We start from the raw sequence: 16,913 nt of genomic DNA on the forward strand, positions 1-16,913 counted from the left end.
TAATACCTTTAAAAAGGATCATTGTACTTTCTAACATAAAAATTGACTTTGCTTTTTTGTTACAAAATGAATTAGCTCAAGATTGTCAACAATTTTAGAGCTTTTTCTTGCTAGTTGAAATGCGGCAATTTTTGGCTTTTTGGTATTTCTAAACAACTACTGCAATCCCTCATGCTATGTGCAATATATTCGAATTAAACTTAAGTATATATTTATACGCTTCAACCTACTTCATTTAAATAATACGCAAATTAAGATTATTAAAAACCGTTGGTGTCATGATGTCCCATAAAATAAATAATGCAGTTTACCTTGGAATTAACACTTATACATGTATATAAACGTCTCACTATTTAAATAAATAAATGTTCTCTGTCGAACGAAATGTTTTGAACTTTCATTTTATCTCGAACTTTGTGTATCACATAGCACTGTAAAAAAAAAAAAAAACGTCTATGACCTGTTACTTTCGAGTAATGTTACGTACGGCCGTTTTCGAGACCAGCACCTTCGATCAGTGTCCTGCAAAACTTTAAGTTTGTACTTGTGGCATTTCTTTCATCATTGAGCGGGCAAAGGACTTCCGTGAATCTGACCACTAGCAAAGTCGCCAAATTTTTTATACGCAAAGTTTCTGATCTTGCAATACTTCCTTACCAATTATTAGGCTTTATATACATTGGATGGTTGATGGTTTGTTTGCTTTCTTCCCCATGTCAGAAAATAGGACTCAGCATTTGGTACTTGTCATCAAAATCTTACAAACTAGAATATTATATTTTCGCTTAAGATTTCTCTTTGTTATCCGTAATTTTTCACACACACATTTTTCTTTATACATACATTTTATACATTAATTCACAGATTTATTTTCTTTCTTCATTTTAATTATTTTAAAAATCTCTCTCTCTCTCTCTCTCTCATTCTCTCCCTTTTTTTCTTCTCTTTTCTCTCTTTCCTTCTCTCTCTCATTCTTTCTCTCTTTCTCTCCTCCGTTATATCTCTCTCCCTCCCTATTTACACTTTCAGTTTCGTCTGCGGATTTCCATACACATTATTCACACATTTTATGATAAAACAAAAAGGAGAAATAGAAAATATCTTTTTCGTACTCTTTATTCTTATAAAAACTAACATTTTGTTTGAGATTTGATGTTATAATCAATCACCCTTTCTGTCAAATTTAATTTGCTATATCTGGACACTATAAACTGAGACAGAATGCGGGCGTTACATTGTTTAAAATTATATTTGTTGTTGTTCGACGTAGATCAGAGCTTTATTTTATTATACATGTACACACTAAGAAATAAGGGTTCAATTGGGGTGCAGAATTTGCATCCACCTACGCGTATTTGGCAGAGGGTGCTGCTATCGTAGCAGAATTACACTCTTATTTCTTAAAGTGTACAAGTCTAGACTATAAAGTTAATGACAAATACGTAACACATATCATGGTGAAGAATTAGAAGAGGGAAAAATATCAGCCGTTTTCAAATTCCTCCAATGATTGCACCGTAAATCGTCGCCATATGTTTATGATGGGATTGCAATCTAGCCTTTTTAAGAACAGTTGTTACAACAATCATCAGATGCAGACACAAATGGGGAAAGCAATAGCAATCTTTATTTTTCTTTGCAAAATGAGGGAATCTTATGAATTGACAATCAAAATATACAATAACTATAGGGTTAGATGCTGCTTGTAAGTGTCGGCTTGCATGGTGATGTAGATATACAGTAGGCTTGCGGGTTTTTAGAGCCACTCATCCTCTCCAAGCGGTAAAGTTCTCCTTAGAACTATAACTATAAGCTAAGAAAGATAACAAACAGTCCTTTTCAGGACTACACACCCCAAGAAAGATTACCAAGTCAGAGTCCTTTTCAGGACTCCTCAATCCTCTCTCTCACATGGTGCACCCGCAAGCCTACTGTATAACTATGGCCTATGGGTTATTTTCTACAACAATCATTATTATGGAATTGACCATTTTTTTAATTGTTTGGATTTTTATCTTTTTTGATTTAATAAATCACTAATCATATAGGATTATGCTCACTTTGGAATGTAATAAAGAAAATATTATACATGTATACATTCAGCGAGCTTATAAGGCACTTGGATTTGACCAATATAGATAAATTCTGAAGCAATTCAGTAATAAGTACACACATTTCATAAATCTCTGTGACTGTCCTTAAATCGCGTCAAGAATCTCACATCTCACCAATGACACGGATTCGTTGAAAACCTTTAACATTATGTTAAATGTATGAAATTATCACACAGAACGGGCCTCACGGTCATCCCACTGGTAGCCTTTGTAAACTCATGACCGTGGTGATATACGTTTTGAGTAAGAATAAATAATTTAAGACGAAGAAATTTCACCAAATAAGGTCATATTTTCCCAATGTTCGCAATTATTTGAATGCATATGTACCTGTTTTTGCATAGTACGGTATCTCTCATGAATGCTAACTCGAAACGACCCATATAAGCTTAAATTAGAGCCTACTTTGTAACTGTTTTTACAAAAATGGATGTCACATTTTGTATAAAATCCTCTTGAAAGAATGCAACTTTGGGGGCCATATTTTCGGCTCCGCTATAACACATGTTGATTATGAAGCGACAGCACTTTTTTCTTCTTCAGCGACCTTTATAGACCAGGAACCCTGAAAAGGTCGCGTACTTGTAGGCGTCGGAGTGGACGGCGAACTCCGTGGACGGTCCCAGTCGGAGGTAGACCTTGTCCCCGATCTCGAGTGGGAGCACCACACCTTGGCTCTCCATAACGTTGCGGGCGCTCTTCTCCGTGTACATAGCCGTGACCACCTCGTCGTTCTTCATCATCGTCACTCCCATGTAGTGACCATCGTACGATCGCAGTCTGAGAGAGAGAGAGAGAGAGAGGATAAAAAAAGGAGAGAGAAAGTTAATTGTCGTTCTTCGTCGTGGTTGTTTTCTTAGCCTTTCGCCGGTCGCTCGTTTGCCACGCCTTCAATTTTGCACAAAACAATAGGCACCAATAATTGACGAAAGGCTGACGAAAGGCTGACGAAAGGCTGATGAAAGGTATTGCTTGTGCAACACCCGGTGCAACACAATGCAAGTCACCCATTTCTGGTGTTCGTGAGCTCTATCGGAACCCTTTTAACATCGGTTAAATAAGCTTGAGGCCTTTGGTATATTCATCCCATGAAAAATCAAATATGGCATAGGATGATTATTTTGTGCGTCATAATATCGAGTTAATGGAAACAGTAACGACACTGAATTCCTGGGAGACGATGAATTTTAGGGGGTGGGTCGGGAAGGGAACAATCAACTCAAGCTATAACAACTATAAAAATTCAGACAAAAAATAGTCAAGTTAGTTTTTCTAGAAACACGATTTCATTGCTCAAAATTAGCTATATAAGAAGGCCCGTTACACACTCGGAGGCGTCAGTTCCGTTGCTTTTCCCTGAGTTATTCAAAGCCTAGGTACATAATTATGCAGGGCAGCGTTCCACGAAATCGTAATGAGTGCCATTTCACCAACATCCCGTTGAAACGCGTGAATTGTAATTAATATGCGTATCAATAGGTTGTCAGTGAACTTGTACGTATGACGGTTTCGTGAAACCCTGCCCTGTAATTAAAGTGAGTGATTTCAGTGTTCAGTTTCATTCCCTTTTCGTACGAGTTCACTCTCTCACTTGGCGCGTCAAAGACCGTGCCAGTCCGTGACGCAATCCTATATCAGCAAACTGACGCACCGTGTGTAACTATGACATGATTGTGAAGAGTATACACTATATGAACATGACGGACAAAGAAAGAGGACAAAACTGATATACAGTTCCTCATTCTACCCTTAACAATTGATGTGGGAGACAAAGGAACATCCCTTCACTGCTATTATATAAAATGGTGTAGAACAGTTGAATATGCATGTGACACCTGTTCTACACATTTTTACATAATAGCAGTGAAGGGATGTTCCTTTGTCTACCACAGCAATAATTGTTAAGGGTAGAATGAGGAACTGTATATTTTGTCCTCTTTCTTTGTCCGTCATATTCATAGTGATATAAGCTATATTTTCACTTACGAAAAGTGGAACCAATAGATACCGGTGATGCCGCAGACGAAATTCTGGTTTGTGCCGTTCCAGTGATCGCCTTTATTGACGAAAACGTAATCAAAGGGGACGGTCGTAGCTTCGGTGCTGCCAAGCAGAGGGCGTGTACTGGCCACAGAGAACACAGACTTGCGGACGCCTATACGCCATCAAGTGAAGGAGAACATTGATAATGATAATGGAAATAACAACAACAAAGAGATGATTTGTACAACAAATCAAAGAATAGCAGCGAATAGAGACTTAATAAATAAAGCTTTTCGTCTTGCAATCATCGGAGTAAATCGCAAGAAAATCAGAAAGAAAAATCAGAAAGCCGAAATCAGACAATTCCCCCCTCCCCCGTTTTGCCCGTCGTACTAGGTGTCATTTCGATTGCGCTATTACCTGCGTCAAACAAGCCTCTGAAAGCAACTTGTCCATATATCAGAAATCCAACATTATGTGAGCTATTATTAATCAAATTTGGTATCATTTTGTATACGATGCCACCCTCATGATATGGTGCGTCAAAGACCGAACCAGTCACTGGCAACCGTACGTCAAGCAAACGACGCCTCGTGTGCAACGGGTATCAATGAAGATTATAAGATGACGATGTGGATCCTAATCAAAAGATTGGTTGAAAGCGTATACACGACCGTGACCAGGCATTTATTTTGCCTAACGCGTAATTTGGATAATGACCGGTCATTAGTAAAATTATGTTATAAAACATCATTTTATAGTCGTTTAATAACCTAGGTCATTATCAGATTGGTGATCAGGAATTTAATTGCTCTGGGTTTATTGCGTCAAAGTTATAGGGTTAGGGCTTGGGTTGCGGTCATAAGGGGGTATATACGGGCACAAATTTGACAGGCTGGGGCACAGGTCTGTTGATTGCTTTAATTGAATTTCGTGTTTATACTTTGTACGAGCGAACAAACAGAGCACGTGTATGTAGATCGCACAAATAAACAATTTAGATACCTGAGGTGATGACTTCCCACATTTTACGTGATTGGTTGCCCGAACTTATAGGTAGAATAACAAAATTGTCGGGGGGAGGGGTGCAGCTAGCCCTGGTTATCTCCCGTTTCGTATACATAATGGCACTTCCCTGATGGTTAGGTTACATGGTTAGGTTTTTAGGTTTTAGGTTATTGATTTTTCTTTTATAGTGTACGGCCCAAATTCAGTTGAAGCATATCTGCACTACTTTGGCCAGGAGGGATTAGACCTCTCTACATGGTCACTGACGGCTGGTTATCTTATCGAATCAGCTCTCAATTCACATAATAAAAAGGGGACCATGGGGGACCAAACGGTCACCAATTAGGCATTGTTTGTTATACGGTATAGAGGGCGCAAGTAGCAATATGAAGTGCCGTTGGGCTTTAAACCCTTTGTTACGCGTTATCTTAGACCCAGGGTTGGCTGTAACTAATTTTGTAGAATAACCACAAGTTTGAAAATGCTGAGTTCCTACTCACTGTTGACACCCCTGGCAGATCCATACACAGACCCCTCCAGGATGGCGCGGTCTCCTGCTGAGATAACATCACGTGACCCAGCAAGGCGGTCGGCATTGTCCTTGTCGAGTTGCGTAGTTGTGAGCGCGTTGACAGTTGCCTCTAGAGTTACTAAACCATCCCTGCACTGCAAGTGTAAATAAAAGGATGACAGGAAGGATTGGATGATACAAATTTCAACAAAGTCAAATCAAATCGAATCGAATCGAATCCAGTCACATTCGTTCTCATGGAATTCACTAATTTGGATAATCTTCTATCAACATGTACAAACAAAACAAGAATCAAAACGGGATACAAAGGAATAATTGACAAGTCAAGTAATCAAGTAATCAATATACAATTAGACAAGGAGAATCAAATATCCACCATAGGATTACCATCGATGTACTAGATATTATAAAAAGGAAAATCAACCCGGTAAGAAAATTAATTATCGATAAACAGAATTGATATTTTCGTTGAAACAAACAAATAAAAAAAACACACAAATATTATGCAAAATATGATGCAATTTTGCTCAAAAGAAGATAGACCCAAAGGCAACCACCGTACTATCCTGTGGTTTAGCTACGATGGCACGAGGGGCACAATCCCCGAAAAAAAGTGGCACAAAAGGAGGAAAATGTAGGCCTATAACGTGAAAGAAAGAAATGGAAAACCAGGAGGGGGGGGGGGGGGGGGGGCGGGGGGACAGTAAAAAAAGTAAGTACTGCTTAGTTTACAGTGCTAGTCATATAGCAACGATTCGAGAACAATTCACGATGTAACCGGTCGAAGTAGAAAATGAAGTGAATCGGAGAAAATCAGTGCCGAATACTTATTAGCAAATATTGGTAAGGGATATTCACTTGACACATCGACCGATTTTATCATTAGCGTTGTCGTGATCATAATCGTTGATAATTATGTGACCGGACCAAAAGTGAGATATCACTAAAAGTTCATTGGTTGATTTTTTTTCTCACGTGATCCAGGGTAAAGATGTCATTGGTTCCACCGGTCAAGCTCCTGTCTCCTGCGGCCTCCGCCCCGTTGTCCACCCGTCTTTCCAGCTTGCTGACCTTCTGTTCCAGGTTACTGTTCACCGACGACAGCTGGGTCAAGACTCGACCAAGTTCTTCCTGGTCAACTGTGTCATTGGTTGGAACTGTTGCCGGGTCAGGTCGCAATCCTGTGTAATTCCAATTAAAAAATATTAAGACCATTATACCAAACTGCAAAGTATAATGCTTAAGCGGTATCTTGGACCATGTAGAGAGAGAAACAAACAATGAAATCATCCCTGATAATCTAATCACAATGTAGGGGTATGAGGGCCTTCCAGTGTCTAACAATTCATATTCTTGCTTTGAGATTTCCTTTTGTAGGTGCCCCCTTTTCCCAGAGAGTGCCCTTCTTGCCCCCCCCCCCCCGACTTTGAAAGACGCTCCTGCGCCATTGTATACCTCGGTTAATGTCTAAATTAAGAGTCTCACCTGCAAGGATGGCTGCTCTGTTGCCGAGGAAGGCATTGAGGCTGTCTATACGTTCCACAGCACCTCTTGATTGGTCAAAGGCATCCGGGTTATCAACCAGGAGCGACCCAAAGAACCTCTCAAAGGTACCCAGCATTGTCTGAAGATCTGCGTTCTGCTGGCGGAGCTCGGCGTTGGTTCGAGACAGTTCGTCCATCCTCTCATTCGTGTCTCCAGACAATGTGGTGAGGGTCCTGAACACAAATAGAGTCATGATTGGAATGGAAGGCTGAGCAGGTGTCAAGTAATATTTGTGAGAATTGATTGCATAAAGACAAATTAGATCATTACGACGTTCTGCAGCGGCGGGACAAATTCAAATGAAAAATCAAAGGAAAATTACTACTACCACCACTATGTTGCTACTTCTACTACCACCACTATGTTGCTGCTTAGTACTAATATTACTACTTCTGCTGCTGCAACTACTACTACTACTACTACTACTACTACTACTACTACTACTACTACTACTGCAACTACTACTGCAACTACTACTGCAACTACTACTACTACTACTACTACTACTACATGTACTACTACTACTACTACTACTACTAGTGGCGTACGCAGGATTTTTTCAAGGGGGGGGTTTAAAAACGGACACTTTTCTTCTTTTTTTTGGTCTCGAAATTTTGGAAATTTGACATTTTGTTCCGTTGGGGGGGGGGGGGTTAAGGTCACCTTTTTTTAGGTCAGCCATTGAAATAAAAATAAAATAAAGGGGAGGGGGTTCCCCCAAAACATACACAAAACATACACATAAAAAAAACTCAAGGGGGGGGGGGGTTAACCCCAACCCCCCCCCCCCTGCGTACGCGCCTGACTACTACTACTACTACTACTACTACTATTACTACTACTACTACTTTTAATTCTAACAATAATACTAATACTATTACTTCTACTATTGATACCCCTACCGGTACCCCTACTACTATTACTACTACTAAAAATTAAACTTACCTGGTCTGTGCCCTATTTTGATTTTCCAGATTCATGATTCTGCCCAGCATCATGTTGGACATGGTCCTCATACTCCGCTCGAAGTTATTTAAACGATTAGTAAGTATAGCCACGGGGTCGGTCCGGCCCTCCATGACCATGGACATGACCACGGCTGCGAAGAACAGGTGTCTCCATGATGTCGTCGACGACATGATGTCAGAAGTTACTTCGATCGATCTAGGTTTCATTCAAAATAAAATAAAGAGTACGAGTGTTGGTCTAGAGGTATACGTTTACTAGTTCATTTCTCTGTCTTTGCCTATACTGACTGAGAGGGACCTAAGTTCGAACCTGAGTCACGTTTTTCAATGATGACGTAAACAGGTCAGTCCCGAGGTGTAATGTAATCTCATTGATACACGTCTGTAAAAACCATGTAGAGTCAAACCTGTCTCACAGTGGCCATCTCTACAATTATAAACCACCTCTCTATACAGTGCGTCCCAGAAAAAATGAAACCGAGAATTATCGATGTATTATCATAACTTAATCACAATCATAATTAAAAAATGACACTTATTTGTAAAGCTTAGATCCTCTTTCATTTGATGCAACTCATAATGATGCACATTTCACGCATGAGTGATTAACATCTATTTGAAGAGAGGGAACCAAAAAGTGATTTGGCGGACCGTGGTATCTGAATTTCAAAAAGTAAATCACATTTCCAGAAAGTTCAGTTACTGCCCTTTCATATGACACCTCAATCAGGAAAAATGAGCAAGGAATAACAAAGTTCTGTTTGTTTAGAGCGATGCTTGCATTTCCATAATTTTATTAAACGAATTCGTTTTTACTGGCTGCTGGCCGTAGCAACAAACGAAATTGACAAAAGACTTTACTCCGTTTCGTTGACGATCAGCCATAGACGAAAGACTTCATGCATGGCTGATTGTCAACGAAACGGAGTTAAATCTTTTGTCAATTCTGCTTGTTGCTACGGCAAGCAGCCAGTGAAAACTAACTTTTAAATCAATTTATGGTACATGACTATCTAAAAGAGAAAATGTGAACTCCAGAAAACCCTAGACGAATGGTCATTTAAATTGATTATATTCCTGTACTCTTTCCTTCCGGATTCAACTCCATTTACATATATCCTGATAGCAGTACAGACCAGAAAACCTCAATTCATTATGTAGTAGTTCAATAGTTCAATAGGTAGTGGCTTGTGATAGGGTATGCCAGGGTACGCCAGGGTATGCCCCCAATTTGTAAGCCCCCTCCCCCCAAAAAATACAGAACTTTGAACTTAAAGGTACAATAGAGTGGGAGGGTAACTGTTGACCGCGTGATTTTTAGCGTCGGAAATCCGGGTTTCTTTTCTGTTCACGCAAATCGGTCAGGAAACAGCTGCTTTTAATTCGGCTAAGATAGGGACACACGCTCACGAAACGCAGGAAATTTGGTGTTTTGGGAAGCCCAAGTTTTATTATACCTATAAATGACAGCTATAGATTGATGAGCTGTTACAGTATCGTAGGAAGTGTAATTTCCTGATGTTTCGTGATCGTTTTCCCACACATTAAGTTTAGTTTTTTTGACCAATTAAGTAAGTTGGTCTATATGATTCATGTAGTGAGATCTTGTACATCTATCAGTATATTTGGATCAAATCTAAGTTTTTGTTTTAAGCACATGCATGATGCTTTTGCAGCGCGTTATAATTATTATGTTTCTACACTTTATGAATTTAAAAACTTCAGATTATAAATGTGTCATGTGGAGAAAACAAAAACCGCAATGCGATATCCATGTAAAAGTTCTAGCTATGCCGCTGGCGGGCCGCTGGATTATAAACCTCATTTGAAAGTTATTAAAATAAAAAACTCTAAGCTTAACATCGGACAAATCTAATAAATACATTTTTGAATACTGTAATGTGATAATAGACGATTTTGTTTGGATAATTATCATATTTTTAAAATCATCGACCGCGGTTTTGTTAACTTTGATGGATTAAAGACAGATCCATGCCGCACAGTCAAACCTTATAAGGCTAAGAAAATGTTGACTTTGTCAATTTGGCGAGAAATAAGGCCTGATAAAATGCAATGTGATTGGTAAGCAAGAGCTTTATATTAATGAACAACCATAAGTGGGCTCTAAATTTATCAAACTTCCAGACCGCTGTCTCTTTACACTACTATAGAGCATAACTTATAGATCTTCAGTGGAAGACCATATTTGAAAAAAGTATTCAGTTAGATTTTTTTTTTCCATCATCATTTTCTAGTTGCTTCAAATTCTATAGCTTTGAGGAACAGTGGCGGTTCTGGGGGAGGGCTGGGCTCAAGATTCCCGCCTTGAAATATTCGTGAAGCCCCCCCCCCCCTCCCGAATTTTTCTTGATTTTATATACATTTAAACGAGCCACGTGCAAGAATGCAAGAAAAAAAGCCAAGATAACCAATAAAAATGTCAGTGTGCACGTATCTAACAGAGTACAAGAAGATAGACCAAGGAGATAGACCTGGAAGCTCGACTGCTGCCTCAGCCTTCTTCCAGTATTTGCGGTAAAGGTAAAGTATACCTGGTATAGCAGGTCTCTTACCTTTTCTTTTGAGGCTGCAGTTCCTCTTCAACCCAGATCGTGGAGTCGGAATGCAAAGTGATAAAGCTTTTCCAAAGATGTCTGATTGATGTTACAGTTGTTGTTTCCGATGCCCAACTCCTCTTCAGCAGAAATGGACAATTTCAACCAAAACTGTCAGTGGAGGTTTAGCTCTTACTCCTGACTGATCACGACGTACCGATTGCTATGGTAATTCACGAAGTGGTTTCTGTTTTATACCAGTGCGACCCTCGAGGCAGTGCCAACAAGTTTATTGAGCAACTTATCGCTCATTGGCTACCCTGTGTCCGCCGGCTGTTGTGACGTCATACTACGTCACAGGTTGGCTAACTTTCAGGAGCGGTTCCATTTTGATTTAGGGATGACCATGCGACCGGTCGCTTAGTAATTGAAGGGATTTAGCATGTAATGCCTTATTTGGCAATGATTCAGTGATAATCTGGTTTGGAAAGCGAAGCCCTGAGTGAAATTAAGTGTAGGGCACAATCTAGATCCTTCTGTTTTTGTGTGTATCTTTTCTGTTTGACGTTGTAAATAATTACTTAGGCCGGAAATGATTACGTCAGAGCTTACCCCCCCAACATCAACCCCTTGCATGTTCCGGTGAGTGTGAGTCACCCTTCCCCCAATTTCTGAGACAACAAAAAGCTGTTTGGAAAACGTTGTTTATTTCTCCAAAATAAACAAAGATATTTTTGCAGGTACCCGTCTTACTTCTTGTAGATTTAATCGTTTCTCCGCTTTTATGTCTTCTTCATATTTTTTTTTGGCTCAATCTTTTTTGGATTATGGATATAGTGTTCGAATACATCGACTTTCACTGCTTTGTGTACCTGATTAGTGATTTTAACGTTAAAATGATTTATCTATCTTTGTTGTTTTTGCTGATATTATTGTTGTTTGATTGTGTGTTATTTGATTGCTGTTGTTGATTGTTTTAAAAAGATTTTTGTTATAGTTATTTTTGGGATGTGGGATTGGCTTGTACGCAGACAGAAGAATGTTCGTTCTAATTTGTTTATACAGTATGTAAACGTGTCGCATATACACTATTATGATCGATGTGACATTATGCAGAGTGACCCACAAAGTTTACTCCATGTATTGATATCTTCACAATAGCGGGAAAGGGTAATATTACGAGTCTTGATATTAATTCCCACCTTTTCACTCCTTTTTAAAAGTGTTTTTGAGATCCGACGCAAATCATTATTATGTGAATACCAGTGAAAAGGGAAATTATAACCCTCATATTAATCTTGTCTTTTTATCAGTTCATGATTGCATATAAAAATTAATGTGCGAATAAAATCTGTTTTTAATGATAACCCTTTGCATGAAAATTGATCCCCCCCCCCACAATGTTATATTCTTTTAGAAGAAAAATATATCTTTTTGATAAACTTCCGCAAGTCAACAAAATTACGCCATGAAGTTCTTTCCTTGCAAAAAGTGAGCGTGCATGTGCATTCAGAGAAGAGTTTCATTTCGTAGAAATTGGGAGGAGTTGAGAGCAACAACGAAACACTAGGATTTGCTAAAAGCTTTAGGAAACCAAATGCACAGTTTTTCCTCAGCACATCTGTATAGAGGGCGTTGTTCAGTTTCCAATGAATTGACTCATTGATTTAGCTCGTTTGATGATAATTATTGTTCAAACTTTTAGTGACGTTTGGGTGTTTGTGTAGTAATTTCAGCCACATAGCAAGATCTTTTAATAGATTTGAGAAAAGGTGGGGGTACAACCAAATCTAGGAAAAAGAGATTATCAAAATTAATAACTTTCCCATTTCTAATAGCATTTTCTTTAATTTTTTCTCTCTTATCTTTCTTCTTTAATTTAACCCAACTTAATATCAGGGTAGACTTCCACTTTAAGTCTTCTTGGCAGGGGATTAGTCCAAATTGCTGCTCTGAAACATTTTATTGGTATTTAAAAAAAGAATCAGGAGCGGGGGGGGGGGCGAGGCTCAAATTTTCCCTACCCATTTATATTCGGATCATGTATCGCGATTCGTTTGCGATACTGACTTTTCAGAAATCAAAACAAAATAAAAGCTGAGCAGATAATGCTCCTACCCTTCCTCTCCCCTAACAAATACTCCCCAGTCTCGAGCCTGAGTGAATGTGGGAAATCGAGAGCTCTAGTGATTTTTCTCTAAAAAGAAAATACTTAAAGGTACTTTGTCCCTTTTGCAGCCAACATCAAATTCTGTAGAACTTTGCAGGAATTATAAATATGTCACGTATGTCCTATCTATGGAATGTAAATATCAGCAGTTTAATTTCTAGACTTCACTGTCAGACACTTATTCAGTGACTAACTGACATCTTTTTTTCTTATGTAATAAATACATAAAGTACATGAGCACGTGTACTTCTTGTAAGGGCCAAAATTAAACTGATTGACGAATCTTTGCGCACCACAAAACGTACACCATTCGGTACAAGGGTCTGAAAATCTATTTTAATAAACTGTGCAATCCCTAATGTCGAATCAATAACATAACGGTCGAAATATTTTCCCACAGAAAGACTTTTTTCAAGCCCTTTCGTTTCGAGGGAAGTTCTGAAGTAGTATTTTCTTTCAAATGCCGGTGGAATATAAGCTTTTTATTTTGTTGGCCTGTAAATGGGACATAGTACCTTTAAAGGGCAGTAAATGCCCACCCTTTCTAGCAAAATATGACTCTACCTGAGATTGCATCCCTTATTATGTGGCGGCTTGCGATCATCATTTTCTTCAATATGAAGGACGTAGTCGCTTAACATGGGTAAAAATATCCTGCGCCCCCTCTCCAGCCAGTGGCGTAATAAGCATACACATTACACCCCCCTCCTCCGTTTTAATTTCAAATAAATAATAAAATAGATAAATACATAATTCAAACTCAAATTCAAATTCAAATGTTATTGGTCCATATGGTCCATATGTGTATGTATGTATAATGGTATACAAAGTTCAAGTATTGTTTTTTATTTATCTTTATACAAGTACTATTAATATATTAATATATTTTGATTGTCTATTATGTGTTAGAACTCCATATACGAAATTAGTAGATCATTGATTGTGTTTTACCATTTTTATTAATCTCTTGTCGGGATCATCTAAATTTGGTAATCATAAACACATATATATGTATATTGTCTTATTATCATGTTGTATTTTTTCTTCTTCTTATTTGAAAAGAAAAGGGGAAAAAGGGGAAAATTGTATAGGGTATTACGAGTAATATAATTTATTTCCATCCCTGTATTATATTTCAGATGAGACATGCAGTAGTATGTTAATTTGTGTCACTCCTGGTCATTGTTATTTTTACTCTTATACTCAATTATCTACACTATAAATTTGAAATTTGTTATCCAATGTACACAAATTGAGAATGATCCTATCTGTTTGAATAAAGTTTGAATTTGAATTTGAATTGAAGCAAAAACTTGGGGGGGGGGGGGGCAAAACAAAAATCGTGTCATTTCAGCAACACTTGTAAATCACTGGTATCTAATTATAATAAAACCACCCCTAATCAGTACGTCAGTGCCCCCGTCCCCCTCAGAAATTAACAGTGAAGAAAAGAACAAAAACAATAACTTGAATGATGTCGACAGAGACTGATAGTTACCTTTTTTTTTTTTTTTTTACTTCGACGCTACCATAGCTTTAATTTCTATACGAATTTGGATCTAACTTTGCTGGAGTAGAGGAGCTCAGCTCATCGAATCTGGCAAGATGACGCATCTTTTGCCACATGAATTGAGGCAATTAAAACGGCCCAAACTTGGACCCCCTGGCTATTATCCTCAGGATCCGAAACAGAAAGAGGTATGTTATCTATATATTTTAATAAACTATCTGAATTCTAAGATTTAATGTGTATATTTCATTTGCGAAAATGATCGCTTGATCTCTACGCCGGTTCCGGTGTGAAGCTTACCGTGTTCACTTTGTTGGTGAGCTGAGCGGCTGGCGTCGGGCGAGGAGCGGGCCCGAGCAAGCACGATTGCAGCTGCAGTGAGGAGGAGGAGGAGGAGAGAGAGAGAGAGAGAGAGAGAGCTACATCTGTATGAATATAGAGCATAACACAAGTCTGTGCATCTGAGATTTGATTTTACTTGAAACCTAATAAAATCTACACTAGACTTTTTCAAAACTCACAAGAGTTGAATCAAAATTTGAGCAAGAACTTGAAGTTGAAGAAGATTGTAATTTTTAAAAGAAAAAGTGACTTGCCTTGAAGTTTGAGTTTAACATTTTAATTTTTACGACTTGCGTGCCCCATTTTTAAAAATTAAGAATAAGAAGCTATAAATCATTACTGCACACTCGTGACTCGTTCATCATTTCATGTTTTGCTATTTTCGACATGGGAGATTGCCTTTCGAGGCTTGGTAGTTGCTAGACAGCAATAACCATCTGATTTGGGTCATTTCTTTAATAAAACTGACATTTGTTGTCATTCCCCAATACAGATGGCAACCCAGAGATCTCGTACCGTGGGGATGGCTATAGGCCTATATGTGCATATTTTCGTCCACGACATTTTCTCCCCGATTTTCTTTATTTAGATCTAATTTCCTGATTTCTAAATCAGATGTAAATTAGGTCGGTATGTCATTCGTCCTAATTACAGTTATCAAAATTTGATAACTCAATATTAAATGGATAAATTACGGACTTACTTATATGAATTATCCATTTTGTATCTCCGAACGTTCATGCACTCGGAACATAGGGCTATATGACCCGGCGGCCAAAGTATTTCCGGGTCAACCTACCAAAACATAGCCAAATGGCCAATCAGAGCACTCGTTTTGTGGGAGTTCGTTGGTCAAGCTGGGCTTACTCGTACGTAGCTACGGTAGCTATTGGACGTTCGAAAAGAAAAAATGAATATTCATCAACTAACACCAAGACGGATAATGTTGACGAGACTTTCTCGGATTAATCATTAATTTAGGATCTAAATGAGCAAGCTATCGTAAGTCAAATAAGCTGTATATATGTTATTTTTAATTTGTGTTATAATTGCAGCAGTTATGAGGATGTAAAGAGTGAAAATCTTGTTGCATATCTCATTCATCGCGGTCCGGTCGAACCGAACCATTTGTTCCGTACAGTGCCTCACAGAAAGAGGTCCCCAGACTTCAGTCTCTATAATCGGAGGTCTAGTGGAGCCAGACGTAGTCTCAGTGGAACAACCAACGATTAGAGAGACTGAAGCTTTCGGTCTAGGTAGTTGCTAGCTAAATCTCGAATGGCTGAAATTAGACCTTTTCTCAATTTTTGTTTACTTTTGCAATAGCAGGATATAGACTCATTATAATGTACCTTATTTGTTACAGATTATGTGGATCATGATGATGAAAAGTTTGTGTTTGCTGCGTCTTGTTTTATCATAAATGTTATTGACATCAACAAGTCCAAGGCCAGGCCGTACTTGCCGCACACCCAAAAATGTGTTTGTAATCGAATGGGTTACGTTTATAATCTCCCTTTCAAATGCTGGGCCATACAAACCAGCTTTGTTGTTTGAAAACAGTTGAGCCCTCTGCCCTCCCATTCTAACCCATCCAACATATTTAAAAAAACTGATATGAAACGTTGGGCTTTGCTTCCATATGTCGCTGTTGACAGTATAATGCCTTGCCGGCATACAATTAACATTTAAAAGCTTTGACCTTAAATCTGTTGGTAAGGAATCTGCAGTCTTACATGTACTATGTAGTGTGCAATTTAACACTAAGATGTGATGTGGGCCTGGAAGATAAATTTTAATGCACTAATTAGTTCACTCCAATAGATGACGTATGCAAGCGAATTGATAAGCGCACTGCCACTGCCACTGAACTATAGTATTTTGTCATCACAAAATGTCAGTGTTAGACTGTGCTAGGCCTGTAACAGATGATCCGTTCGGGGGCCGATCTTGAGCCGATCAGGGGTGATCAGATAATAATTTCTGATCGCCGATCAATAAAAAAGATCGAAAAAAAATTGGCAGAATTTTTTTTTTTTAATGCCGAAAATTTTCAAGTTTTGGGCTATCAAATGCTTTAAAAAAAATTCATAGCTGGGATTATTTTGTCATGTGGCGGCCCGCATGTTTTGCCTCTTCTCTTAGACCAATATTATTAATTTCAAAGTCCTGAAAAGGCACTAAAT

At 38.5% G+C, this 16,913-nt stretch overlaps 2 protein-coding genes across 2 annotated transcripts in view; one reads left to right on the forward strand and one right to left on the reverse strand.

Annotated features, from left to right (window-relative positions):
* Nucleotides 1–2,024: 2,024 nt before the first annotated feature.
* On the reverse strand, nt 2,025–10,967 carry LOC577782. The gene is made up of 7 exons (XM_775474.5): nt 10,724–10,967; nt 8,128–8,346; nt 7,123–7,355; nt 6,613–6,818; nt 5,606–5,771; nt 4,101–4,269; nt 2,025–2,894 (listed from the first exon to the last, which is right to left on the reverse strand). Exons 2-7 carry the CDS (start codon nt 8,319–8,321, stop codon nt 2,654–2,656), a joined length of 1,209 nt encoding a protein of 402 aa, XP_780567.2. The 5' UTR covers nt 8,322–8,346; nt 10,724–10,967; the 3' UTR covers nt 2,025–2,653.
* Nucleotides 10,968–14,438: 3,471 nt separating this feature from the next.
* LOC755576 (mediator of RNA polymerase II transcription subunit 12-like protein) overlaps nt 14,439–16,913 on the forward strand; it is a 70,780-nt gene continuing 68,305 nt past the window's right edge. Inside the window, 1 exon segment of the mRNA XM_030981421.1 lies at nt 14,439–14,573. Coding sequence (XP_030837281.1) covers nt 14,481–14,573 — 93 coding nt within the window. The 5' untranslated portion in view covers nt 14,439–14,480.

Source organism: Strongylocentrotus purpuratus, unplaced genomic scaffold, assembly GCF_000002235.5.
Source record: "Strongylocentrotus purpuratus isolate Spur 01 unplaced genomic scaffold, Spur_5.0 spur5_scaffold_12, whole genome shotgun sequence".
Classification (NCBI taxonomy): Eukaryota; Metazoa; Echinodermata; class Echinoidea; order Camarodonta; family Strongylocentrotidae; genus Strongylocentrotus; species Strongylocentrotus purpuratus.